A 24,821-nucleotide genomic window follows, 5' to 3' on the forward strand; every position below is an offset into this window, starting at 1 on the left:
TCCGACTCCGATTTTATCGGAGGCCGAATCTGGCCTCCGACTCCGCCTCCGAAGGTGTTAGACTCCGCTCCGGCTCTGGCTCCGGCTCCGGCTCCGACTTGTCGGAGCGGAGTCGGGACGGAGTCGGTGAGAAATCCTCAAAAAACAAACCCAAACGACGGATTCGGCAATCGGCGCAGGGGGAGGGGAGGGAATCAAAACCAAAAAACGAAAATACAAATCAAAACCAAAACCAAATCCATAACAGAAAAGAGAAATCAAAGAGTGAGAGAGAGTGATTCGGCGCAGGGGGAGGGGAGAGAAGAGGGGGGGAAGAGGGGGGGGGCCGGGAAACCTAATAATAAGGTTTTGAGATGAGAGGTGAGAGAGATCGGGATGAGAGGTGAGAGGTGAGAGAGGCAGAGAATCGGGGAGGGGAGGGAATCGGGGGGGAGAGAGAATCTGAGATGAGAGGTGAGAGAGGCAGAGAAGAATTCGCTGCATTCGCATTCGGCGCAGGGGGATTCGAAGGGATCGGGGGGGAAGAAGAGAAAGGGGGGGGGGCAAAAAGACCTAATAGCAAACACTGAAACGGCGCCGTTTGGGGCTATTTTCACCCCAAACGGCGCCGTTTCAGTGACAGAAATCTGAAAAAAAATAAAGGGTTGCGTGAAACGGCGCCGTTTCACGCAACCCAGTTTCCAATAACGGCGCCGTTTAAGACTTTCTACTTCTAAATTCTACTTCTAAACAATAAAAATAAATTAATAAATAATAAGTGAGTAAAAATATATTTTAAGTTAGTAAAAATAAAATTAAGTAACAATTTAATGTGTATTATTTAATTAACTCACTAAAAAAATCACTAGTTAATTATTACTTTATTAATTATTACTAACTTAGAGAGTTATATATTAGAAATTTGACAAATTTTTTTTATTGTTGTTATATCCAAGGGAATATATTTAATAATTATGTAATTATATTGTGATATTAATTTAATATATATTAACTAATAGTATACTATTATATATTATATAAATATAGTTAATTAGTAAGCTAATATATAACTATATATATTATAGTATATAAGTATAACTATATATATTATATAAGTATAGTTAATTAGTAAGTTAATATATAACTATATATATTATAGTATATAAGTATAACTATATATATTATATAAATATAGTTAATTAGTAAGTTAATATATAACTATATATATTATATTATATAAGTACTCCTCCAATATCTTATATAAATATAGTTAATTAGTAAGTTAATATATAACTATATATATTATAGTATATAAGTACTCCTCCAATATATTATATAAGTATAGTTAATTACTAAGTTAATATATAACTATATATATTATATTATATAAGTATAACTATATATATTATATAAGTATAGTTAATTAGTAAGTTAATGAATAACTATATATATTATAGTATATAAGTATAACTATATATATTATATAAGTATAGTTAATTAGTAAGTTAATATATAACTATATATATTATAGTATATAAGTATAACTATATATATTATATAAATATAGTTAATTAGTAAGTTAATATATAACTATATATATTATATTATATAAGTACTCCTCCAATATATTATATAAATATAGTTAATTAGTAAGTTAATATATAACTATATATATTATAGTATATAAGTACTCCTCCAATATATTATATAAGTATAGTTAATTACTAAGCTAATATATAACTATATATATTATATTATATAAGTATAACTATATATATTATATAAGTATAGTTAATTAGTAAGTTAATATATAACTATATATATATTATATTATATAAGTATAACTATATATATTATATAAGTATAGTTAATTACTATACATAGTATAGTAACTATATACTATACAAGCCCTTAATATATATAGTATATATATAACTATATATTATATATTGACTTATAGTAAACTAGTAATGTAAAATATAAAATAAGCTATAGTAACTTATATAGTAACTTATAGTAAATTAGTAATGTAAATTAACTATATAAGGTATAGTAACTTATATAGTAACTTATAGTAAATTAGTAATGTAAATTAACTATATAAGGTATGGTAACTTATATAATAACTATATTAACTTATAGTAACTTATAGTAAATTAGTAATGTAAATTAACTATATAAGGTATAGTAATTAGTAACTTATAGTGTAACTAATAACTATATTAACTTATAGTAACTTACTAACTTATAGTAAATTAGTAATGTAAATTAACTTATAGTAACTATATTAACTTATATTATTCATTATAATGTTTATAGATTATTATTTATTAGATGTTAATATATTGATAACAAATATTTTTATAAAATATGTACAATATCGGAGTCGGAGTCGGAGTCGAAGTCGGAGTCGGATTGGAAGTCGGAGTCGGAGTCGGATTGTAAGTCGGAGTCGGTGTGTCGGAGTCGGAGTCGGATCGGATCGGAGTCGGGACACCTCTACCTCCGACTCCGACTCCGACTCCGACTTCCAGGGGGAAAAAAACTCCGACTCCGACTCCGACTTGTCGGAGTCGGAGCGGAGCCGGATTTTCGGATTTCTGCTCAGCCCTACTTTCGAGTCCTTCGACCATGGCTCAAGATTTTTTTTTTTTTTTTTTTTAAATGGTTCAAACACGGATTGGGTTGGACGATAGGTTGCAGAGAAATATGCTGTAAAGGTTGTCTTCTATGGGGGTCCTTCCTCGAGGATTACAGATTACTTCAAAGGGACATCCTCGAACAAAAATCCTCTTCAAGGATCTACTCCTAGGATATTGTTGCCCCAATCTTACTAGCTCGTCTTCGTCTTATTTCTTTCCTTTCTAAGTCATGCCATCCATTTAAAGGTGAAAAACATTTTATTCTTTCACGTACATGTGATTCATAAAAATTAATAATTAAAGAAGACCATGTTCAAACAACATCACAAGCAGGTCATAAACAAAATATAAATTATAATAGAATTGGAAATTAACAGATTTTTCCCATGAATCAACCCAGATAGAGACTAGTTTCATCTTATTGTGCAACATATTTCTATCAAAGAGCCAACCCAAACTTGCATAATAATGTTATATACAGGAACTGCAGAAAGAGTTTGGCACAAATTTTTGCCTCTTAAGGTTTTAAGAACAGATCAATGTTCAAAAAGTTATTGAAATTGACCTTTTATTGTTGGGAGCCTTCCGTCAACCCATCCATCTGTGAATGCTACTTTATTCATATTGCACAGGCGAGAGCAAAGGTTTATCTGAAAAGAAAGCATTCAAGTTGGCTGTCATCACCTCGCGCACTGCTTCAAATGATTCTGGGGTCAGGACAGCACGATGTGGGGACAAGACCACATTATCCAGCGTAAATAGCTCTTTAGGAACATCAGGCTCTTTCTCAAACACATCAAGACCTGCACCACCAATCTCCCCACGGGTCAAATATTGCACCAGTTCCTTCTCATCGACAAGAGCACCTCGTCCAACATTAATTATAACCCCTCCCTTTCCCAAAGCCGTCATAACATCTTTGTTGATTATATGGTGTGTTTCTTTTGTTAGTGCACAACAGACAACAATAACATCACTATTAACAGCGAGGTCACAGACATTGGCATGGTAAGTATAAGGTGCAGATGGCTTTTTGTTCCTTGAGTTGTAGGCGATCCTGCAGCCGAATGCCACTAGCCTTTTTGCAACTTCAGACCCGATACTTCCTAGCCCCACAATACCGACTCTTTTCCCCCCTAACTGCAATCATAGCCAGTCAATATAACAAGTGACAATCAGATGATGCGGACAGAAGTGAACAGGAAATCCTGAAATCTCCTAAATAATTCCTAAAAAGCAACAAAGGAATTATATAGAAATAGAGCAATGGAGCATACCATTAAGCACATTAAATTTTATACTGCTCTCTTTTCTGTTTTTTTTTTTTTTTTATAAGTAATAAAGAAGTTTTATTAGATCAAGTAAATAGGTATAACCCAAGTACATATTAAGTATATAAGAGAAAACACTTAACTACAAGCTTAGATCAAAATGAAATTAGATAATATCAAAGAGAAAATTAGCGATTTAACACATTGATACCTCTGAATCATCTATGGGGTATCTCTTTTCCAAATTCTAAAGGTTGGTTTGAATAAAATGTCACCCCTAAGCTACTAGATGTTTTTCTTTTTTCTTTTTATATATCCGTGAGTGTCCGGGCTAACTTGCGCGCACCTCAACTAATCTCAAGAAACCTTGAAGTTAACGGCCAGGTAAACCTTCATTGGCCCTAAGGGAATTCGAACTGATGACCATTGGGGAACAAACTCAAGGCCTGACCAACTGAGCTATCTCTCAGGATCAAGCTACCAAATGTTCCACATTTTTCATCTCAAACTGCCAAAACTAGAGAATTGATGAGAGCTAGACGTTAGTCTTGTAATAGCTCTGATACCATAAAGAATCAAAGAGAATTGATGCTGAACAAAAACAGAGTAGCACGTTAAGTGCTCGACACAAAACTAGAGAGAATAACAGAATCTCTTTTCATTTCTCTTTCATGTATTTCCTTTCATACATTTGCACGATAGTACCCATCCTTTTTATACATAATTTCTCATAACAGAATTTGATAATACAACTGATTGCACAGTTGATGATATTAATCAGTTTGTTACTACGGATTCTTCTAGAGCCTTGGACAGGTGGCCATCTTTTACTTGAGATTTGTCCAAGTCTGATACTGGACTGCCTTCACAATTTCTCTGTTTTGGTTCGCATAGCAGTGTAGTCTTATTACTGACAACTAGCACTCTTCGTCTAAATTTGACAGCCAAAACATCTGGTTTTTTTGTTGTGTGTTGGGGGGGGGGGGGGGGGGGGGGGAGGTCAACATGGCACAATCTTGATGGTTGGATCTTAATGGAGGCTGCTATTTGACAGTTGGCAATATTTGATGGGTGTAATATGTCAATCTTGATAGTCTGCATTGCAAAATATAAAGCACCTGGTAATTTAGGGGTGAAAAGTGTATTTAACCCATAAAGTTTTGAGTTGCGGGTGCCAAGCACCAAAAATTGATAGCTTCGAAGTTACATTGTAAAAGGTTTATAATTTGGGGGATTTAAGTATAATCTTCTTTTATCCTAAGTTACACACATAAGAACCACATACGGATGCTTTCAAGTTTCAATCCAATTGGGTAATGATACACGCATAATATTTTTAACAAATCTTTTCACAACCCGGTTCGAAATGAAGGGTGATTGTGAAAATTTTGAAATTCAAGTAAAAAAAAATCACTATAATGATTCATTTTGTATTTTGCATTATAATTTATTTTATAGTTGTAATATATCAGTATTTAGCCAATTAATACCTAGATTTGTAGCCATTCAAAACACCGATCCTCCTACACTAAGCAATGCAGAGTCACCCATTCAATACTATATATCCTCCTGAAACGACCAAGACTGAGACCTGTTTTGCCTCTTATCCTATCTGTTCATAGGTTCTGCATGGTCTCAACTCTAGGATGTCCATTTCCCCGATTACAACACTTTCTAGGTTAACGTTCAAGTGGTAAAGGCATTGGTCTTGGTGGTATCCTACCTCCAGATCTAAGGTTCAAATCTTCTTAGATGCAAACAAATTTTAGAGACCCTTGGAAGGGAGAACTTCCCCTTGAATTACCCAAGGTGTAAGCGAGAAACTCCTTGTGCATATGCACCCCGGGATTAGTCAAAACTTTGTTCTCGGATACCCGGTGTCAATGAAAAAGAAAACGACCAGATTTAGCAAATTTTTAGCAAGGAGTCATATTCGCTTGCGTTTACTATCCAATCTTTCCCGTCTAACCATAATGCAAAAACCACAAAGTACTGGGAAATTAAGGTCAACTCACTTCCTAGAATTAGGTACTTTCTCATTTTTTTCTTATCACGGTTGTGGTTTCTACAAAATTTCCACTGAGGGTCAACGAACCAGGTCAACCAACATCATAACAGCTTTGCGTTTCCTATTTTTCCCATATCGAATTGACTCACAAAGCGTTCAACCTGATACGGGATATACTTACGCAATTCGTTTTGACAAGTTTGAGAGCATCCTTCAATTTCTACTCTCAATAAAAGTCCTTCATGCTAAACTTGAGATTCTCATTTTTCGGTTTTCGGTTTTGTATTCATCAATCAGAAGAGGAAAAAAAAAACTACACAGAATAAAGTTAAATACCTTAAAGCCAAGCGGGTACTCTGGCTTTCGAGGCCACGACCCGGACCGAACAAACCGGTCAGCGGCCGAGATTCGACGAAAGACATCAAGCAACAGTGCGACAGCGTAGTCTGCTACGTCCTCGGAGAATGCGGAGCCGGCGTTTGTGACGGCAATGCCGCGGCGGCGGCACTCATTAAGGTCGATGTGGTCGACGCCGGCGCTGGATCCCACCACGAGACGAAGGGAAGGAAGTAGATCGAGAAGGTCGGCGTTGACTGGGGTGGGGCCCACGGTGATAAGGGCGCGGATGGACGGGGCGTGGCGGGAGAGGAAGTCCTGATGCGGCTCATCGGCAGCGGAGGCAATTGGGTCGAGAAGGCGGAAGGTTGTCCGCATGTCGAACGGGAGAGCGAACCTGGGGAGGCGGTGTACCAGCACGAGAGGCCGGCGGTCTGCTTCTTCTTCGTTCCCACTTGGGATGTTGACGTTTTCAATAGCAGACATTGGAATTAGGAACCAGTGCGACACAGACACAGTAGAGGTGAACAAAAACAGTTCCTTTGTTCCATTCACATAACATTCTATATAAAATTTCCTAATTTTAGTTAAAATATATCATTCTTTAAATTTTATATTAAATTTTCCTAAAATATTAAAAATTTTCTACTTCTAATTTCCTATAATTTTTTTATTTTTATTAAAATAATATTTTCCTATTCTTTTTTATTATTTTTTTATCTCACTTTTATTTATAATCTTCACTATTCACTCTTTTGTTTTTATCTTATATTGAGCAACATCAACTTTGACATAATTTTAAACACGAAACTAATTTTTTTTTTTTTATCTCAATACGAGTCATAAGAGTATTTTTAATATTATAATTTTACAAATAATAAATATTCACTTTTTTAATGATATTTTATTTGTAACGGATAAATAAAAAATAAGATTATCATTTTCCTGCTAGATCTAACGATGATTGAAATAATCTAAGCTTTAGGCACGTCCCGAAGAAAACAAATAGATAAATATGCTTTTTTCACACGTTAAGAAAAATTACATATTTGATAAACTACATATTCATTCTCAATAACTGAAATACAAAATTGAAAAGAGGCAATGCATCCATCATATTTTATCAATTCTACGTACAAGTATTACTATTGCCTATTCACACTAGCTATAAAACACAAATTTAATGTGCGAATAATAAAATTATATTATAATTACAATTATTGAAAATGCCCATACAATAGACGCAAAAAATTTAGTACATATCGCCATAAAATTGCTTAGAAATTTTCATAATAAATTGCCAAAATAAATGTCCAAGACATCAAAATTAAAATAATCAAATTAGTTTTCTCTAATTTTCTCTTTCGTCTCTCTAAATCAATTTCTAGTCAATGTTTATTGGTTTGGATGTCCACTGAGGATTATATCTTATGAAGTTTAGTTTTTAATCAGTTAATTATCTTTTGATCATATGTTGGTATTTTTGAATTATACCAACAGAAAAACCTGCAGGTCTATTTAGCCTGCACAATTCACAAGTATTAAAATCTGTAAGCACAATAATACCACAACAATTCAGCAAATAAGGCCACCAACAAATGCAAAATTACCTTCTAGTTTTGGCAACAACAAAAATCAGCTCCCCTCATTTTCCTCTGTATGAGCAGTTCTTCGACTTGCTTTAATACCATAATAATATACTGAGTATTCATTTTGACGATAGTTTGATGAATATTAGATATTGCTCGTGCTACTATTTGACCCAGACATTGGGTAGTGTTGTCTTTTGTTTTGCTTGAAGTTTGTAGACAAATAGTGAGCATTTCCATTGTCGACACTCAACTTTTTTTTGTAAAGCCCTTAAACATACCCAAGCCATTAACTCATACAAAGTGGCTTAGGAAATGAATGGTAACACATAAGAAAAAGTAACATGCTCAAAGAGCTGCAACAATCAATTACCTTTGTGATTGCCGTTTGGGTTATCATGCCATGAAGTATGTTACAAATTTATTGTGTTCTCACTCAACTTTGTTATTATCACAAAATGAAAACAATATAAAAAATGGTTAACAATGTAAACCAAAACCGTAACAACATGGTTTACAATTTCTCTAATGCAAATCAACACAAAATTCAAACCAACACACACAGCAGCATTATGCAAACAAACACAAAATTCAAACCAACACACAAAATTTAACAATTTCAAAATGGTTAAAATTCAAACCAACGCAGTAACATTACGATTAACAATATAACAATGCAAAGCCAACACTATAACATTATGGTTATCAATGCAAACCGACACAAAATTCATTAAGTATAGGCAACCAAACATAATGAAAACAAAGGGAAACTAAAAAATGGTTAAAAATGCAAACCAACACAAAATTCGAATCACCAACAAATAGTGCATGAATGGATTCAAAGGTACAAACAATTTGCTTAAACCAAAATAATGCATTTGATGAAATTTGTCCAAACTAACGCTATCACACCTTGAATGATTGCCGTGAAGAAAAATTAAGATCTAAATTCAAACTCAAGCAGTTCACAATGTAGGTTTTTTTTTTTTTTTTTTTTTTTGAGTGTTCAAATAAGTTGAAATTGTGCAATGTCTCAAATGAAAGTAATTGCATTTCAGGATTTGGGTATGGTTGGTTTGTATAAGAGAGAGATAGATTTTAGACGTGGAAGAAACCGAAACAAGAGGTATATTTGTGCGAGAGAGGAATGACAGAGACTTACATGAAATCTGATTGATAAAGAGGGGCCTCTGAATATGGTGATAAACGGTGTGAGAGAGGGTTGATACGAACGAGAGCAATCGAGAGGGTAATCGAGACTCGAGAGACATTTCACACGAGACCAACAACAGGAAAGGAACAAATGGTTCGATTGGGATGTACAATGATTACCCAAATACGCGAAACCACTGTAGCAACCCTATATAAAATCCTTCATTTAGGAATCTAGATGTGAGGGGATTTTTGAGATTTCCTCATAATTCTTCTCCAAAATATAGAAATAACTGGTGTTTAGGAAAACATATGTGAATGCTCTTATGTCTTTAATTTGAACAAAGAATTAATATTAGTTTTTAAAGCTTCTAAATTACAAAAAAACATGTTTTTATGAAAGAGTAACAGTAGATGTAGTATTTTGTTTTAAAGTAGGATTTGTCATTAAAAAAATGATTTTTTTAATATAGATTTTATGTTTAGTTTTTTTTTTTTTAAAATTGAGTGTGCAAGACCTGTACACTCTCGAATTACAAATATCAATTTTCTTTATAAAAACAAAATATCTTAAACATACTTTTAATAGATCACATTACTTAGAAATGACTTGGAAATTATTTATACAGTTTTAGGTACGTAAGTTTTTGCCCATCCTTTTAAAAAAGAAATAGGTAAATCTTGAGATTCATATAAAAAGTTCAATTTTTTTTTGGTGAGGTGACTCGTACTATTTTTTAAAATGAATAAGCAGAGATTGTATACCTTAAAGTTTTAACTAACATTAGTTCCTTTATAGACTATAAACATAATTCAAACTGTTCAATTTGGTAGAACTCTAATTATTTTCATCTAAAGAACTTCGATGCAAACATGAAAAAATTATTGATGAGACTAATTACTTTTTTATCTTCTGATAAAAGATTACACATCTTAACCCATTTTATATATTTAAACACATTTGAATTGGAATTATAAAATATTACTATTGACATATGAACTTAAATCATCTGAGATAAGTTAAACAGCCAAACACAGCCCTGGACTATGGCTAAGATTGGAAAAAAAAAAACACATGGTTTAAACTTTTTTATTTTTAGGTTTTGTTTGTTAGGAAATGATTTGGTCGTTAAGTATCCATTCAAAATTATGGCGATATGTTAATCCAATATTATATAACATCTCAAGACTTGAATAAATGGAAAGAGTAAATCTATATATAACTGTAAAGTGCATAAATATTATATAATAATTTGATCTATTATTAAAAACTTAATTTTTTTTAAATGGATATGTATATTTAAAAATAATTTTTTGTAATTATGGAGGGTGAGGTGGGTAGGTATATTTAAAATAATAATAATAATAATAATAATTTGGAGAGAGAGAAAAGAGGAAGAGAAAATTAGTTAGGGCTTAACGGAAGTTGCAGGAACTTATCGTTCGCGAACGACTTTGCTTCTTCTCCTTTCTTTCACTCGCTCGCTCGCTCGATCTCTCTCTAAAGAGGGTATGCTTTTACTTCTCTTCCGAATTTTGGTTTCACTTTCAATCTTTTTTCCTTCGTTTTTTTGCTTGTATGACAGTGTGTAACTTGTATTTTATGCTCACCTAATAAAAAAGTAATTTGTCCTATAAGCTCTGTTTGGTTGAAGAGAAAATGTTGGGATAGTGGAAAAGATTAACTTACTTAAGCTTGATTTATTGTTAACTGTTATATGTGAGTTGATTGAGGCTGATTCAATGCAACTGCTTCTTTCAATTCTTGCGGCTTTTACAATATTGCCTTCCGTATACAGGAGACAAACTGAATGCAATGGATGAAACTTACTCGGAACTAGTGGGAGCTTAAATGTGAAGTGTTTTTTTCGTAGTATTGGCTTGATGTTTATTAAGCAAGTCAAACTGCTCATGATTGACCAAAATCCTATATTTCGTGAGTGGGTGGGTCTGATCTTCATAATATTATTGTATGAGACGTGTTTTTTGATGCTCGGGGGAAAGGAAGTGGTAATTGGTATAGTTGATTTCTTTGTTATAGAGGATACGGAAGAAAGGGCATATTGTAGTGATATCGGATAATGTGTACTCTCTAAAGATTGATCCGTTAGGCACTTGCAGAGTCCCTCAAATCAATAAATGATAACAATGGATTATGAAAGTCAAGGGTTTAGTGAAAAATGACCAGGCAGGGGGTTTCCGTTTCATGTTTTGCTGCCAAAAAGCTACACCAACATATCAGGTGTATAACCATATTGTTGAGTTATTTCTTGGTTGCCATAAAATGTTCGCCTTTGTCACGGTAGAGGTGAAAATCCTGGTAGTTGGTTCATAAGTTTATAGCATGCATTATATACTGTACTGGCAGTCATGGTTCCTACTTGATTTGGAAGGTTAGTTGGCATTTCTTATGCCCTTTTTTCTTGGGCCTGACCTCCACCCATTCATCTGAGCCATCACCTTTAGAATCATTGTCAGCTGGATTTGAGCTTGATTTAAGCAGAGGACATTGGGCATTGGTGTGTCCAAAGACTTTGCAGTGGGTACATACTTGAGGCTTCCAGTCATTCTCATTTATTCTTGTGAACAAACTTTTACCCATACTTGGTATTGCCTGTCTTTTTTTTTCTCAGTAGTTTTCCTTGGGCATTTAGCAAAACTATTCTATAGATTTCTGATGCCCTATATTATTTTCATGCAATAATATTTCTATTTTCTTGCCATCTCCTACATTAGGTTGTTGGGGATGTCTTCTGATACTGCAAAAGAAAATGCATCTGTAGTTGATTCATCAGTGACTGAATGGAAACAAGATATGGGAAATTCGGATGACCCAGGTAAAATTGATGAAAGTTACTTTAAAAAAAAAAAAGATAATTGATGCTAGTTACTCTATTTTCAACTAAATGTGTAACACAAGTTTTGGTGCACTGCATTGTAATTATGTATGTTCTGTTTACTTAAATAGAGTCATTAGTATCTTACTCCAGTTTGCATGTCAATCTTTTGATAAATGTTAGGGTTTTTCTTTTTAAAGTTAATAAGAGAATTTTACCCCAAGTAAATAGGCATAGCCCAAGTACATAGGAAGTATACAAGAGAATACACCTAAATGCAAGCTGAAACAGAACACTACTGAAACAGAACACTACAAAAACAGACCATTACAAAAGTTCCCATCCCTTACAAGATTCTTCATCCAAAAACTTAAAGTACTATAGAAAAACTTCCTAAGTCCCCCCATAGAGCGTTCACAATCTTCAAAACACCTTCCATTCCTCTCCAACCATAGGCACCAAAATAAACGCAAGGGGATCATTGTCCACACTGCTGCACTGACTCTACTCCCCTCAATACCTTGCCAGCAAGCCAAGAAGTCCATCACATGCATAGGCATCACCCAAGCAATGCCTACCCTTGCAAAAATCTCATTCCACATCTTCGTTACCACTTTGCCCTTTTACCTTGATCAAAAGAACGTTTCCAACCTACTTATGGGATTTGTCTTCCTCTCACAAAGGCATTTTGAGTCTTCAATATAATCCTGTCCATAACCACACTTATATGGTTTGCAAGCACCTTAGAAATAATCTTATACACCCCATTCACCAAGCTAATAGGGCGAAATCTATCATATCTACAGCATCCGCCTTTGTCGGAATGAGGGCAATGACAGTAGTATTGATACTCTTTTCAAATTTTAAGAAAGAATAGAATTCTCCAAATACTTTCATAATGTCTTCCTTCACTATATCCCAACAAGCTTGAAAAAACGCCATGGAAAAATCATCCGGACCGGGTGCCTTATCCTTAGTCATGCCTCTCACCACGTCAAGCACTTCCTCTTCCTCAAAATTTCTCTCTAACCAATCTGAACTAAATTGATCAATGGACTCAAAAGCCAACCCATCTAACTTGGGTCTCCATGAAAATTCTTCCCGAAAAAGCTTCCCATAATAATTCACAAAATGATCTCCAATCTCCCCATTTTCAGTTCAAACATTATCTCCTACATGAAGAATCTCAATAGCATTGAATCTATGGTGAGAATTAGTCATTTTATGAAAGATTTTCGTACATCTGTCCCCTTCCTTCAACCAAAGAATTCCTGATTTTTGCCGTCATGAAATTTCCTCCATAAGAGTAAATTTATCAATTTCTGCCCTCACCCTTTTCATCATCTCCTTTTCCTCATCTGAAATTTCTCCCTTCATCTCCTTTTCCTCCAGTGAGTGCAGCTGATCCATAAGCAGTTTTCTTTTATTATTAACATTGCCAAGAACCTCCACATTCCATCTTGTCAGATCCTGTTTTAATGCCTTAAGTTTACCAGCCAAAACGAAGGTTGGTGTACCAGAAAAATGATATGAAGCCCACCAACTCCTTACCCTTTCAAGTTTTCAATGAAACCCTCATCCTCTAACCACATGTTTTCAAATTCAAAATTACTCTTTCCCCTAAAAATACTCCAACAATCCAGCATGATAGGGAAGTAATCAGAAACAATTCTCTGCATTCTTTTCTGACTCAACTCTGGAAATAAAGCTTCCCAAGAAGCTGAAACCAAAAATCTATGCAACCGTGACCATGCTATCCCATTTGACCACGTAAAATCCCCTCCCACCATAGGTAAATCAACCAGCTGCAATTCTGAAATGAGATCAAACTCAGACATGGCTCTAGTAATTAGAGAATCACCAACTCGCTCACAAGGAAAACGAGTAGTGTTAAAATCCCCTCCTATACACCAAGGAAGATCCCACCAGCTACATATTCCAGCCATTTCATCCCATAAAATACTTGTTCCAGAATCGAATTTGGCCAATAAACACCAGCAAAAGCCTATTCTACTCCATCATCCACATTCTTAAAATGACATGCCACCAATAATTCACCCACACAACAATCTAATATTTCCACAGCCTTTTTATCCCACATTACAATAAGGCTGCCCGAAGCTCCTAAAGAAAACTAATTCTACCCAGCCCACGCAGTGACAATTCCATAGACTATTAACAACCGATTGGTTAACTATCTTCAGTTTAGTTTCTTGAAAACAAATAAAATCAGCCTTCCATTGACAAACCATATTTTTCACTTGGTGATGCTTTCTAAAGTCGTTTAGTCCCCGAACATTCCACGAAATGATTTTGGGCTTCATGAGAAACCATAGATTTGTCTCTGCAGACACTTCCTTCCTTGGATTTGTAATTAATATTGCACTCCAATCTTTTCAACTTCCTCTCCTTCTTAGAAGCTGATCTGGCCAAAGCGGGTTGACCAGCCTCAATGGCAATAAGAAGGGCTCTAAACTGTTCCTCAAATCCGTCTCAGGAAATACCAACACAGTTTCTGATTTCTTTCACCTTCCTCAACACCCAGTTAGAAGAATTACTTGGCCGTTCAATGCTTGGATTAATAGAGCACAAAGGAATAGGATCAAGATCTTCATTTGATTCAAACAACTCACCAGATTCACAAGATTTAGAACCTTCATCTCCACCAGTCACCATTTGTAATTCAGGAGAAAATTAATCTGAGTACAAGGAACCTCAGAAGTAGGCATCTCATCCCCCCCTTAGCCCTTCACCACCTTCATCTTCAACCTCATCAACATTCCTTGGAACCTTATTCCCAACATGAACATTAAATCTTGACCCAGTAGAGTCCACAAAAGCACCACAAACCTCCGTTGCATCATTCGGTGGCAGACACGCCGACGGGTTGCTACTGGGAGGTTGATCACACGCGTTGACCTCTTCTGTGAAGACAGAGACTGGTTCGAAGCATCCACATGCTTGGGCTGATCCTTCCTATTATTTGCATTTTCATTCTCCGAGTTAACCGTAGCAGTTCTTGTCATCGGACTGCGCCCAGAAGATTTGCCCATTGTCGTCGATCCATTCTATGAAGACAAACCTGTCGTCGGTGCCTCCGTGGGGTTGGGCTGAGACAAAGCTCCTTTCGACCCACTGAGATGTAACTCACATGAAACAGGCTTCTGTGATGTGCTACTGGTAAGCCCAACTCCTTTATTTACGACAATAGCCATACCAGGCAAACCACCCTTCTTCTCAGCTGAATTCTCAATACTACTATTAGAAATATGACCCAGGCCCATTATAAGGCCCAGTCCCTCATCTAAAGTCTTTAACGTTGAATTCAGTTTACCCTTCCAACCAATAAGCTCTGCCCGAATGTGCCATAAAGACCCTTCAACTTCTCCCAATTTCTTCAACATCGTGGGATGGCAAACGTCAACCTCATCATCCGAAAGGTTTCGACTGTTCACCTCCTTCGAACCATCCTTCTTGTTCCTACAAATCAACCCTGGCAAATCTTTCCTGAAGGAGTCTTTCCCAAGCAAGATACTAGGGCCTGGATTATCTTGCCAATTCCATCAAAGCTGACAAATAAGAAGCTCCATGGGAAGAGGAAGCTTTGGCGTTCCTCACCTCTTTTGTGACACCATTAAAAGAGCATATCTGTTTTTAGAGACAAAAACAGAGGAACATGAACCGGCAAGCTCTCTTGCCTTTCTCAGAAAACAATTCCATCCATTTCCATTCCTTCCTTCAGGAATAACAATGATTCCCTTCCTCTTACCAGTGGCCAGCTCAACCATTTTCACATATCTACCATACTTATTTTGACAAAGCTGGACAAGGAAAACTTTGTTTCCCTCCCTACTAGTCTGATAAGGAGCCCTATTGCCCGAGAACTTCAAGCATCCCTCAACTGCATTAACCATCCAAACCACCACATCTCCACTGAGGGATAAGGCCTTTGTGAACTTTCTACACTTCTTAACAATACAAAAACGATTCCCCCCTTTACTTCTAATCACTAGCTGCTTAGCTTCTATCCAAAAACTACACTCCATCATAACCTACCACCATATATAAATGTTAGATTTTCTGCCTCTTCATTGGGATTTAAAATCCTTAGTTGATGAACAGTGGATGCTTGTCAATTAAACATCTTAATTGGGGAAATATCCTAAAATATTCAATCCAGCCATATAACTCGTTGAAAAATTCTTCTTATCAGCCATTAATTGGGGAAATATTCTTCTTATTCAATCCAGCCTAATTATGTGGATTAATAAATTCTTCTTACTTATATATAAATATATATAAAACTCATTGAATTCTGAATATTTGACATAGGAATAATCTGAAATTTTCTTGTCAGAGAGCTTTAGTTACAAAGGTAATGAGGGCAGCTACCCCCCATCAAGGGCGGAGAAAGCAGGGAACTCTTGTGATCTACTTGGGATTTCAACAACTAACAAAAAGGGTAGATTGTACAATACGAGATATTTCATCATTAAGAGTTTGAACCATCACAACATCGAACTCTCAATTGAGAAAGGAATTTGGGCTACTCAAGTCATGAATGAACCTATTCTTGAAGAAGCCTTCCATGTAAGATCCCTTCTAGTTTGCTTTCATGTACTGCTTTCTCATCTATTGATGCTTTATAGAGAGATGCATATGGTTGTCTTGCAGAACTCTGGTAAAGTAATTCTTATATTTAGTGTAAACATGAGTGGCTTCTTCCAAGGGTACGCCCAAATGATGTCTTCTGTTGGTTGGAGGCGGGACAATGTTTGGAGTCAAGGAAATGGCAAAAGCAATCCCTGGGGGCGCAGCTTTAAGGTCAAGTGGCTGTGTTTAAATGACTTACCTTTTCAAAAGACTTTTCATCTCAAGAACCCACTGAATGACTACAAACCCGTCAAAATTAGCCGGGATTGCCAGGTGTCCTTTTTATATCAAGTGCTTTTTTCTTTTATTTTTGTTTTGTTTTTATTTTTTATTTTTTTTGTTTTGTTTTGTGGTTTTTGACTTTGAGTCATGTATTCTTCAGGAGTTATCTCCAGATATTGGAGAAGCTCTATGCGAGCTCCTTGATGCGAAGAGTGATGTGGATGACTCGCAGAGTAGGTATGTCTCTTAAGAAGCTGAGTGGTCAACGTGCTTTTTATAAAAGAGCAATGCCTAAGCTTGCTTTTTTTTTTTTTTTTTTTTTTTTTTTTTTTTTTTGTGGAGAACAAAAAACTTTTGTCATATTCCAAGCTGATTACTTATTGGTTATTATTGCATTATGCTGGAGCAGTTTTTACAGGAACGATCTTCCTTCGAAAAGGCTTTGTGTAGAGTCTCCATGTTCTTTAGGGGATGAAGACTACAATGTGCCTCAAATGCATATGTCATGGTCCAGAACACCCATCCTTTATCCTTCACTGCTGTATCCACATCAGGTTGAAGCAAATAGAATTCATTTAGGAAACCAGAGTTCTGCAGGGGTTACCTTTTCTAAAAATCCGCCTATGACTACTGGTGCATCAAAAGTTGAAAGGATGAAACGTTCCCACATTAATGGAGACTTTACCAATTTACGAGTGGAAATGGATATGTCTCCTCGTTTTGATAGTTGGGGTTTGTCAGCAGAAAGCCCGCATGCTAGTACTCTGACAGAGGATGATTTCCTTGAAATGGTATTAGTGTTCTAGCTTAGTTTCTCTATTCTAATTGAGATCACTAATCTCTGTGTGTGTGTGTGTGCGCGCGCGCGCCTATTTTGATATTGAATCCCAGTAAATTTTAGGTTTTGCATTCTTTATCTAATGCCTGCTTTGTGAATTATCCGCCAATGGAAGCTTCACCCTTGGTGTCTTTTTTTAGTTCGATTTACATGGTTGTTGAGAAAAATCTCATGATGGCTTAGGATTGAAACTTTTCGGTTCCTGATAAACTGCATTTCGTGGTTTCTGATTGCAGTCTTATGAAGAATATCTGGAGCATACCAGAAGCAGCAAACAGTTATGCCTCCCTGTCAGTACGGTTATCTTACTACATTTTACAGATTTTTATCTCCTTTTATTTCTAATTAGTTGCTCATATCATTATTTTAAGACTACTATATACCTTCCATGTGGTGACATTTCTATTGAGCATAATTTATAATATGGACCTACGCACATCGTCTCTCATACCTTTTTTGGATAATTAAAGTGTCCTGTTCGTAACTTATGCAGTTCCGTTTTTATCATTCTAGAGAGTTTATGGTTATTGTGGATAAATATCAGTGCAGTAGTGATTCATCCACCATCTGATTTTAAACCAAGAGCTATCTTGGGATCCATCAGTTGGATGTTCTGAATGATGATGTGAGCAGAGCTTAAATAGCAGTCACCGGAGCTGCTCCAACCGGACCTATCTCTTGACTCAATGCTATTGTTTTGAAAATAATTAGAATCTAGTCAAGCGGGACAGGTGGGAACAATCCTAAACCGAGTGATTACTACTGTCTGACAGGTTGCTGGACCGTCTGGGAAAATTCAGGAGTCATCAAGAAGCAAAAAGCATGATGAAAATTTGTAAGTTTATTTCTGAAAACCGAGGCTTCAATATCTCAAATCAACATTTGTTTTACTTGGTGAAATGTTGTGCAGAAATTCAAGCTCTAAAGCTGACCGGTGTTGCTCACGTAAGAGGACTCATTGTTCATCTCAGAAATAATCGCTTCTCTCTCTCCGGAAGGTGTTGCTGTTTTCAGGAGTTTCGCCATTTCCTGCAAGGCAATGACCAGTGAAGTTATTTGTTCTTTCCCCAAATTGGGACTCGACATGTTGTTATGTTGTATAAAATCGTACCATAACATAAAATCTCATAACGGGACTTACTGGGGGCTGGTTGCCAACTTGTACATATATTAATTCAACATTGGCTCTCTCTGTGTGTGTATAAATCAAGAGAGGTTTGGGAATGAAAGCTATGGCATGATTGTACAATGAGAAAAGCTTGGGGCCGGATGGGTTTAAAAGAAGTTTTTCGCACCAGCCAATAATAATGTGCCACGTAGGCACTTCAGGAAAACACATGCTGAGCCCCACCCCATCATCTGCACGCAAGCTTCTCATTTCCAGCATTCCCATTTACAACATTGTTAATTTTCCCATTGTTGGAAGCAGCCCCAATGATCCAACACCCTTCTTTGCATTATTTGCATCAATTGCTTGCTGCCATTATTTGCATCAATTGCTTGCTGCCTAAGAAGACCAAGGTCGTTAGCTATCTCCCTAATAAAGCGCAGCTCATCCTCTTCATCATCCGCTTCCTTGTCAACAGAATAGTCATCATCTCCTTCAGAAAGCAGGAAATTTCTGTTGGTTCTTCAAGGCTTCAAGACCCCTGATATTCCATTTCATAATTTATCGTCCATCATTTCTGGGCAACCAAACTAGAACTGTACACAGAAGGAAGATATATGTGCATTGAGCAGGCAATGCAGGACACACTGAGTAAACATTAAGAGGAAGACAAGTACATGTAATAAAAAACTGAGAAGATGAAAACAAAGCAGCACCTTCAATTCTTTGAAGGAGTTTCTTCACTTGCTGCTTACACTCATCATAATGTATGTTCACTTTGAGAACACACGTCTGTAGATGAAAATGAAAGGAACAAAGTGAATAATAAAAACAAGAAGAAGATTCTAAAGGACAAGACGACCAAATCCTGTAAGCGAATTGAGTTGTTGTCAAGATCTGCGTTTTTTTTTTTTTTTTAAATTTGTATTGTTGGTATTTGGTTTTATCTGTTTGTTGTTCAGTTGTTTCAGACTGACTACCATATGGGGATATTTGGTGTGAGCCACAGTAGTTCTAGTAAATAAACAAAGAGAATGATTAGTTTTTTGGGTTTCTTTGATCGATCCATTTACAGAAGAATTGGTATTGGTCAGTGGGTATAATCGGGTGGAGACAGCGGGTTTTTTTCAGAACTGAGAAGCTTGCGTGCAGATGATGGAGGTGGGGGAGGGAGAGAGATTCGGAGGAAAAGAGGAGGATCGGGTGGACACGGGTTCAGCATGTGTTTTCTTGGAGTGCTTACGTGGCACATTACCATTGGTTGGTGTGAAAATATCTTTTAAACCCATCCGGCCCCAAGCCTTTTTCTCTTGTACAATTTTAAGGATGCATCAGGAATTTTCGTAAGTTTGAAAGTAGGAGAAACGATGGTAGGAAAGTTAAAAAACAACACAAAGTGCCACGCACAAGGGCTTCGGGAGGGTAGCCAAATCTGTCTTGTATTCACCCCAAGTCTCTTTTGCAGCTGTGTTAGAATGAAAGACTACAGAAAATCCACTAGCTACTTTAACATCAATTTATTGTAACGTATTGAGATTTTTGTAAGGCCAACTGGCAACTAGTAGAGAGGAGAATGAGAACAATAAAATAGTCATACAAGATATATCAGGATTTAATTCTCTTTGCTGTGAGGCCACAAACAAAGTCGTTCCTGTCATGTCTCGTGACTCTTGTCCGTATGTGATAAGTCTAGGATCAATTGCAGAAGCAAATCAACTTTGTTGACAAAACAATGCATTCATTCTCACTCGCGAGAAAATTCTTATTTATTTGTTGGGCAGAGTCTGGTCAAGCCCTCCAGCCTTCATCTCGTGCATTCTTCTTCTATGTTGTCGTTTGCTCAAATTCAGCGATGTGCTCAAATTCTATTTTGCTTCTTTTTTACTCTTTATCTTTGTTCTTGAAGGCCGAAGCAGAAGTGGAAATCAACGGCTATATTATCCCAAAGAATGCATAGGTGCTGGTGAATGCATGGGCTATAGGACGAGACCCAAGTACATGGGAAAATACAGATTCATTTATGCCAGAGAGGTTCTTTGGGTCAGAAATTGATGTTAGAGGGCGGAACTTTGAGCTTATACCGTTTGGTGGGGGAAGAAGATTATGTCCTGGTTTGCCATTGGCAATACGAATGCTCCACTTGATGTTAGGTTCGCTTATTCATATAAGAGTTTTATTTAAACTCTATGTTCCACATAGATATTTTAATATAATTTGAAATAGGTCAATTCTTATAAGTTAAAAGATGAGTGATAATAGAATAAGAAAACTCTTAAAAGATAAAATTAAAACTCTATATCTCTAATTATAGTCAGACACAAACTTTAAGATTTTTTGATGGTCAGAAATTTATAAATAGTACCGAGAGGTTAAATGGTTTTCACCTATAATATTATTATGCCTCTAACCATCGGGAGATACTTAGAGGTAAAGTTGCTAGGATGATCATTCTCTCATAGTCAGGTCAAATTCTCTATCAAACAGATAAAGAAATATACGTATTTATTATTATTATTTTATTATTATGGATCATAAAATATCGAAGATCTAATTATTAATGTTCATGTTAAAATATTTAACATGTGGTATCAGAAATTTAAGTTATAGATTTTTTATGATTTTGATAAAATATATAGTGAATATATATGCTTTCGTGTACTGTAATATTGCGAAAGATTAAAATTATTACCTTTTGCTTTAAAAAAAAAAATAAAATTATTACCTTTTGATCTGACACGTAAAATTATATTGATGTTTTGAAGCATCAACTGTGTGTTTTAATAAAAGAACCCCGTATTGATACACTGGCATTGCTTAATGTATTTCGGTTTTGAATATATCGATTTCTTCTCCCTTGTTGTATTTTGAATATGCTTTTATTGAATGTTAATTCATATTTTCTCTACTGTGTTATATGGTTTTACACTGTGTTGCGATGGAGAAAGAATATTGAGGGTGTCTATAAAAATAAAAATAAAATGGATGCAGCGTTCGGTTTCCCAAAAAAAAAAAAAAAAAAAAAAAAGGATTAGTGTTTTGCGCCGGAAGGAGGCCGAGAACCTCCTTCACGACGCCACTGTGACGGCGGCACAGAGGGCTTCAAAGCCCAGTGGCCGCATCATTCAGTTCATTAAAAAGAAAAAAAAGGAAAGGGTTGAATGGAGGTGGACCTTGGCAGAGGGAGGAGGGTGGGACACCATGCTGTCTTCTCCTCGTTGGCAACGTCCACCGTTGTGGGCAAAAGTTTTTTTTTTTTTTTAAACTGCTGCAGTGATGCGGCGTTGCCATCATCTGAAATCTGAGGAAGAAGCAATTACTTGGTGCGGCGCTGGCTCTTTCCCAAGGAAGAAGAGTTTTCCTTCAGGTTTTCATGTTATAGTCAAAAGGGTTTGGACTTGGGCCGTGGGCTTTGGCCCAGTCCAACCCATTTTGATAAATATATATTCTGAAACAGATTTTTCTGTGGGCTGACTGGGTTTAGCCCAGTCCAAGACCAAGAAAGCAACAGGCCTATGGGCCACTGATGTGGCCAAGCCCAATAAAAGAACAAAAAAGGAAGGAAACAAGCTTGTACAGTAGATCCGACCCAAGTCAACACATTCAGTTGACTTGGGTCTCGGTTTGGTTTGCTGAATGGGTCCGATTTAGACTCGGACCGGTCAGATTAAAATATTATTTAAAAAAAATCTGAAATTTTATTTTCGTTTATGTGCATGTCCTCATTGTTAAATACATGTATAAATTGTTTAATTTTATAGTTCTTATTTAAATTATTGTTATATACATGTTATTATTGTCATCTACATGTATGAAAATTTTATTAAATACATATTATTATGTACATGTATGAAAATTTTATTCAATCCTATATACATGTTATTATTGTTATATACATGTATGTAAATTATTGCTAAATTTATATGCTACATGTTATTATTGTTATATACATGTATGTAAATTATTGCTAAATTTATATGCATGTTATTATTGTTAAATACATATATTAAATTTTATTAAATGTTATATGCATGTTATTATTGTTAAATACATATATTAAATTTTATTAAATGTCATGTGCATGTTATTATTACATACATAAATCTTATGTATATGTATGAATTGGCTCTTATTATCATGCTATACATAATTGTTTATCCAATATGGACAAATGATTTACATCAAAATTAAAGAAAAACTTGGTTGCCCAAAGGTACAAGATTTTTTCTTTTAAATTTTGGTGAACAATTATTAAATTCCATAGTAAGGTGGATATGATAAAGTGGACAATTTTGTATGTTAAGATCTAGTCCCAAAGGAGAATCTTGATGACACTACTAATTCATCTATCAAATTAAGGTTGGAGTGAACACTTTGTGTGACGCCCCCAAATTCCGTTTGGGATCGGACGGACATTTGAAGCGTCGAGACATGCAACACAAGGTTACCTGCCCCCGTTCATGACATATAAGATGCAATGTTCCTAACATGCATCTAACATTATGCAATATTCGCAGCGGATAATTTTTTTCTTTAGCAATACTATGCACCAAATTGAAAATATCCCAAATGCTTAAAACATACTTCATACATAAAGACCCATTGAGTAGATCACAACACTAGTCCAAAATGGTTATGATCCAAAAAATACTAAAGATGCAACTCCATTGTACAAGTAGTAATTTACATTAACTACTATATTAACATTGACGTCGCACCATCGCTTAGTCAACTGTGTCTAGTTGATCAGCTCCTGATTCTCCTTCAGGTCCTGTAACAAGATCTACCATTCGGGGGGAATGGTAGTTGGGACTACCAAAGTGAGATTTGATTACAAATCTCAGTAAGTTAACAAAAAACTTCCACACAAGCTAATGATGCATGCATGACAGTAAAAGTATAAATGCATAATCAAATTCATAAGTAATTAAAGCATAACTTGGCGTACAACATAGCATAATTGACATAACTTAAATTGAAACATGAATTGAACTTGACTTGACATGAACTTGATCTGAAACTTGACTTAACATGAAAAATACATACTCCACAGTTGTTGTGGCCCCATGTATTCTACACAAACTTGACTTAACATGAAAAATACATACTCCACAGTTGTTGTGGCCCCATGTATTCTACGTGTAAATACATACTCCACAGTTGTTGTGGCCCCATGTATTCTACACAAACTTGACTTAACATGAAAAATACATACTCCACAGTTGTTGTGACCCTATGTATTCTACGTATAAATACATACTCCACAGTTGTTGTGGCCCCATGTATTCTACACAAACTTGATTTAACATGAAAAATACATACTCCACAGTTGTTGTGGCCCCATGTATTCTACACAAATTGAATGTATTCAAGATGAAACGTGACTGGAAAACGAAAGGACTGGAGCCCTGACGTAACATAACGTGATTTGAACATAATTTGAAATACATGACCAACTTGAGATAGAAACATTTCGTAACATGGCATAACATATAATAGACAACATATTTAACATGACATACTTGTAATGTACAGTAATACATGACAGAATATATTATCTAACAGATAAAAATTGATGACAGAATAAATTCTGTATAATAGACAATTACGTGATAACTTGGCATGTCATGACATATATGATAACATACATACATACATTGTAGTTCCTTTACTTAGCACACATACACAGTAGACTGCTAGTAAGTTAAAAGCTAACTTACCTCGATCTCTGCGTTTCTTATAAAACTTCAAGTGGAATCACGAGGAACTGTAATTAGTGATTCTAAAAGTTAGAACTAAATCACTAATAATTTGAAATATGGAAAATACTAACTTAAAGAGTAAAATTTTCATTTTACTCTCTACATATGGGAAAATGACCGTTTTACCCATAACTTAAGGATTTTGCATACTAACTCCAAAAGTTTTCAAAATTTACATTCCTCATGTAAATTTTGTCCTAAACTTAAATATCAACTCAGAAAAATTTAAAACAAAACACAACTATAAAGAACACACTATGGCCGAAACATCCATAGGCCATTTCCCTTGATTTTTGTTGCAATTCCTTCCAATTTCAAAACTAATGCTTAAACCAAAATTTTGCAACAAACATCTTCCAATCCTAAGTTCAAAATCATACTTAAAAAATCCATTTAGAAAAAGCTAATAATTAACACCAAACTTTTT

General features: G+C 35.4%; 2 protein-coding genes and 1 long non-coding RNA gene across 8 annotated transcripts in view; 1 reads left to right on the forward strand and 2 right to left on the reverse strand.

The window, feature by feature from the left end:
- Positions 1 to 2,949: 2,949 nt before the first annotated feature.
- On the reverse strand, positions 2,950 to 6,797 carry LOC122290461 (glyoxylate/hydroxypyruvate reductase HPR3-like). Its single transcript, XM_043098189.1, has 2 exons — positions 6,237 to 6,797; positions 2,950 to 3,761 (listed from the first exon to the last, which is right to left on the reverse strand). Exons 1-2 carry the CDS (start codon positions 6,720 to 6,722, stop codon positions 3,237 to 3,239), a joined length of 1,011 nt encoding a protein of 336 aa, XP_042954123.1. The 5' UTR covers positions 6,723 to 6,797; the 3' UTR covers positions 2,950 to 3,236.
- A 3,536-nt stretch (positions 6,798 to 10,333) lies between these two features.
- Positions 10,334 to 24,821, forward strand: part of LOC122289576 (YTH domain-containing protein 1-like) — a 58,840-nt gene continuing 44,352 nt past the window's right edge. The window contains exons 1-10 of one of the 6 annotated variants that reach the window (XM_043096712.1): positions 10,349 to 10,487; positions 10,777 to 10,921; positions 11,714 to 11,814; positions 16,172 to 16,404; positions 16,489 to 16,740; positions 16,850 to 16,926; positions 17,099 to 17,480; positions 17,764 to 17,817; positions 18,301 to 18,362; positions 18,438 to 18,756. In XM_043096712.1, coding sequence (XP_042952646.1) covers positions 11,724 to 11,814; positions 16,172 to 16,404; positions 16,489 to 16,740; positions 16,850 to 16,926; positions 17,099 to 17,480; positions 17,764 to 17,817; positions 18,301 to 18,362; positions 18,438 to 18,504 — 1,218 coding nt within the window. In that variant the 5' untranslated portion in view covers positions 10,349 to 10,487; positions 10,777 to 10,921; positions 11,714 to 11,723 and the 3' untranslated portion in view covers positions 18,505 to 18,756. Of the gene's footprint in view, positions 10,488 to 10,776; positions 10,922 to 11,565; positions 11,585 to 11,713; positions 11,815 to 16,171; positions 16,405 to 16,488; positions 16,741 to 16,849; positions 16,927 to 17,098; positions 17,481 to 17,763; positions 17,822 to 18,300; positions 18,363 to 18,437; positions 18,757 to 24,821 lie in introns of those variants that run through there. The other 5 variants (XM_043096713.1, XM_043096715.1, XM_043096711.1 and 2 more) reach the window with 5 other exon arrangements.
- Positions 18,351 to 21,099, reverse strand: LOC122289580. Its single transcript, XR_006236191.1, has 2 exons — positions 19,352 to 21,099; positions 18,351 to 19,231 (listed from the first exon to the last, which is right to left on the reverse strand). It is a non-coding gene; the product is annotated as an uncharacterized LOC122289580 (long non-coding RNA).

This window comes from Carya illinoinensis, chromosome 12 (assembly GCF_018687715.1).
Source record: "Carya illinoinensis cultivar Pawnee chromosome 12, C.illinoinensisPawnee_v1, whole genome shotgun sequence".
Classification (NCBI taxonomy): domain Eukaryota; kingdom Viridiplantae; phylum Streptophyta; class Magnoliopsida; order Fagales; family Juglandaceae; genus Carya; species Carya illinoinensis.

Coding starts and splice junctions, on each gene's coding strand:
- LOC122290461 (XM_043098189.1), bottom strand. CDS start 6,722: ATGTCTGCTATTGAAAACGTCAACATCCCAAGTGGGAACGAAGAAGAA. Junction 3,762..6,236: donor AGTACCCGCTTGGCTTTAAG/GTATTTAACTTT, acceptor CTATGATTGCAG/TTAGGGGGGAAAAGAGTCGG.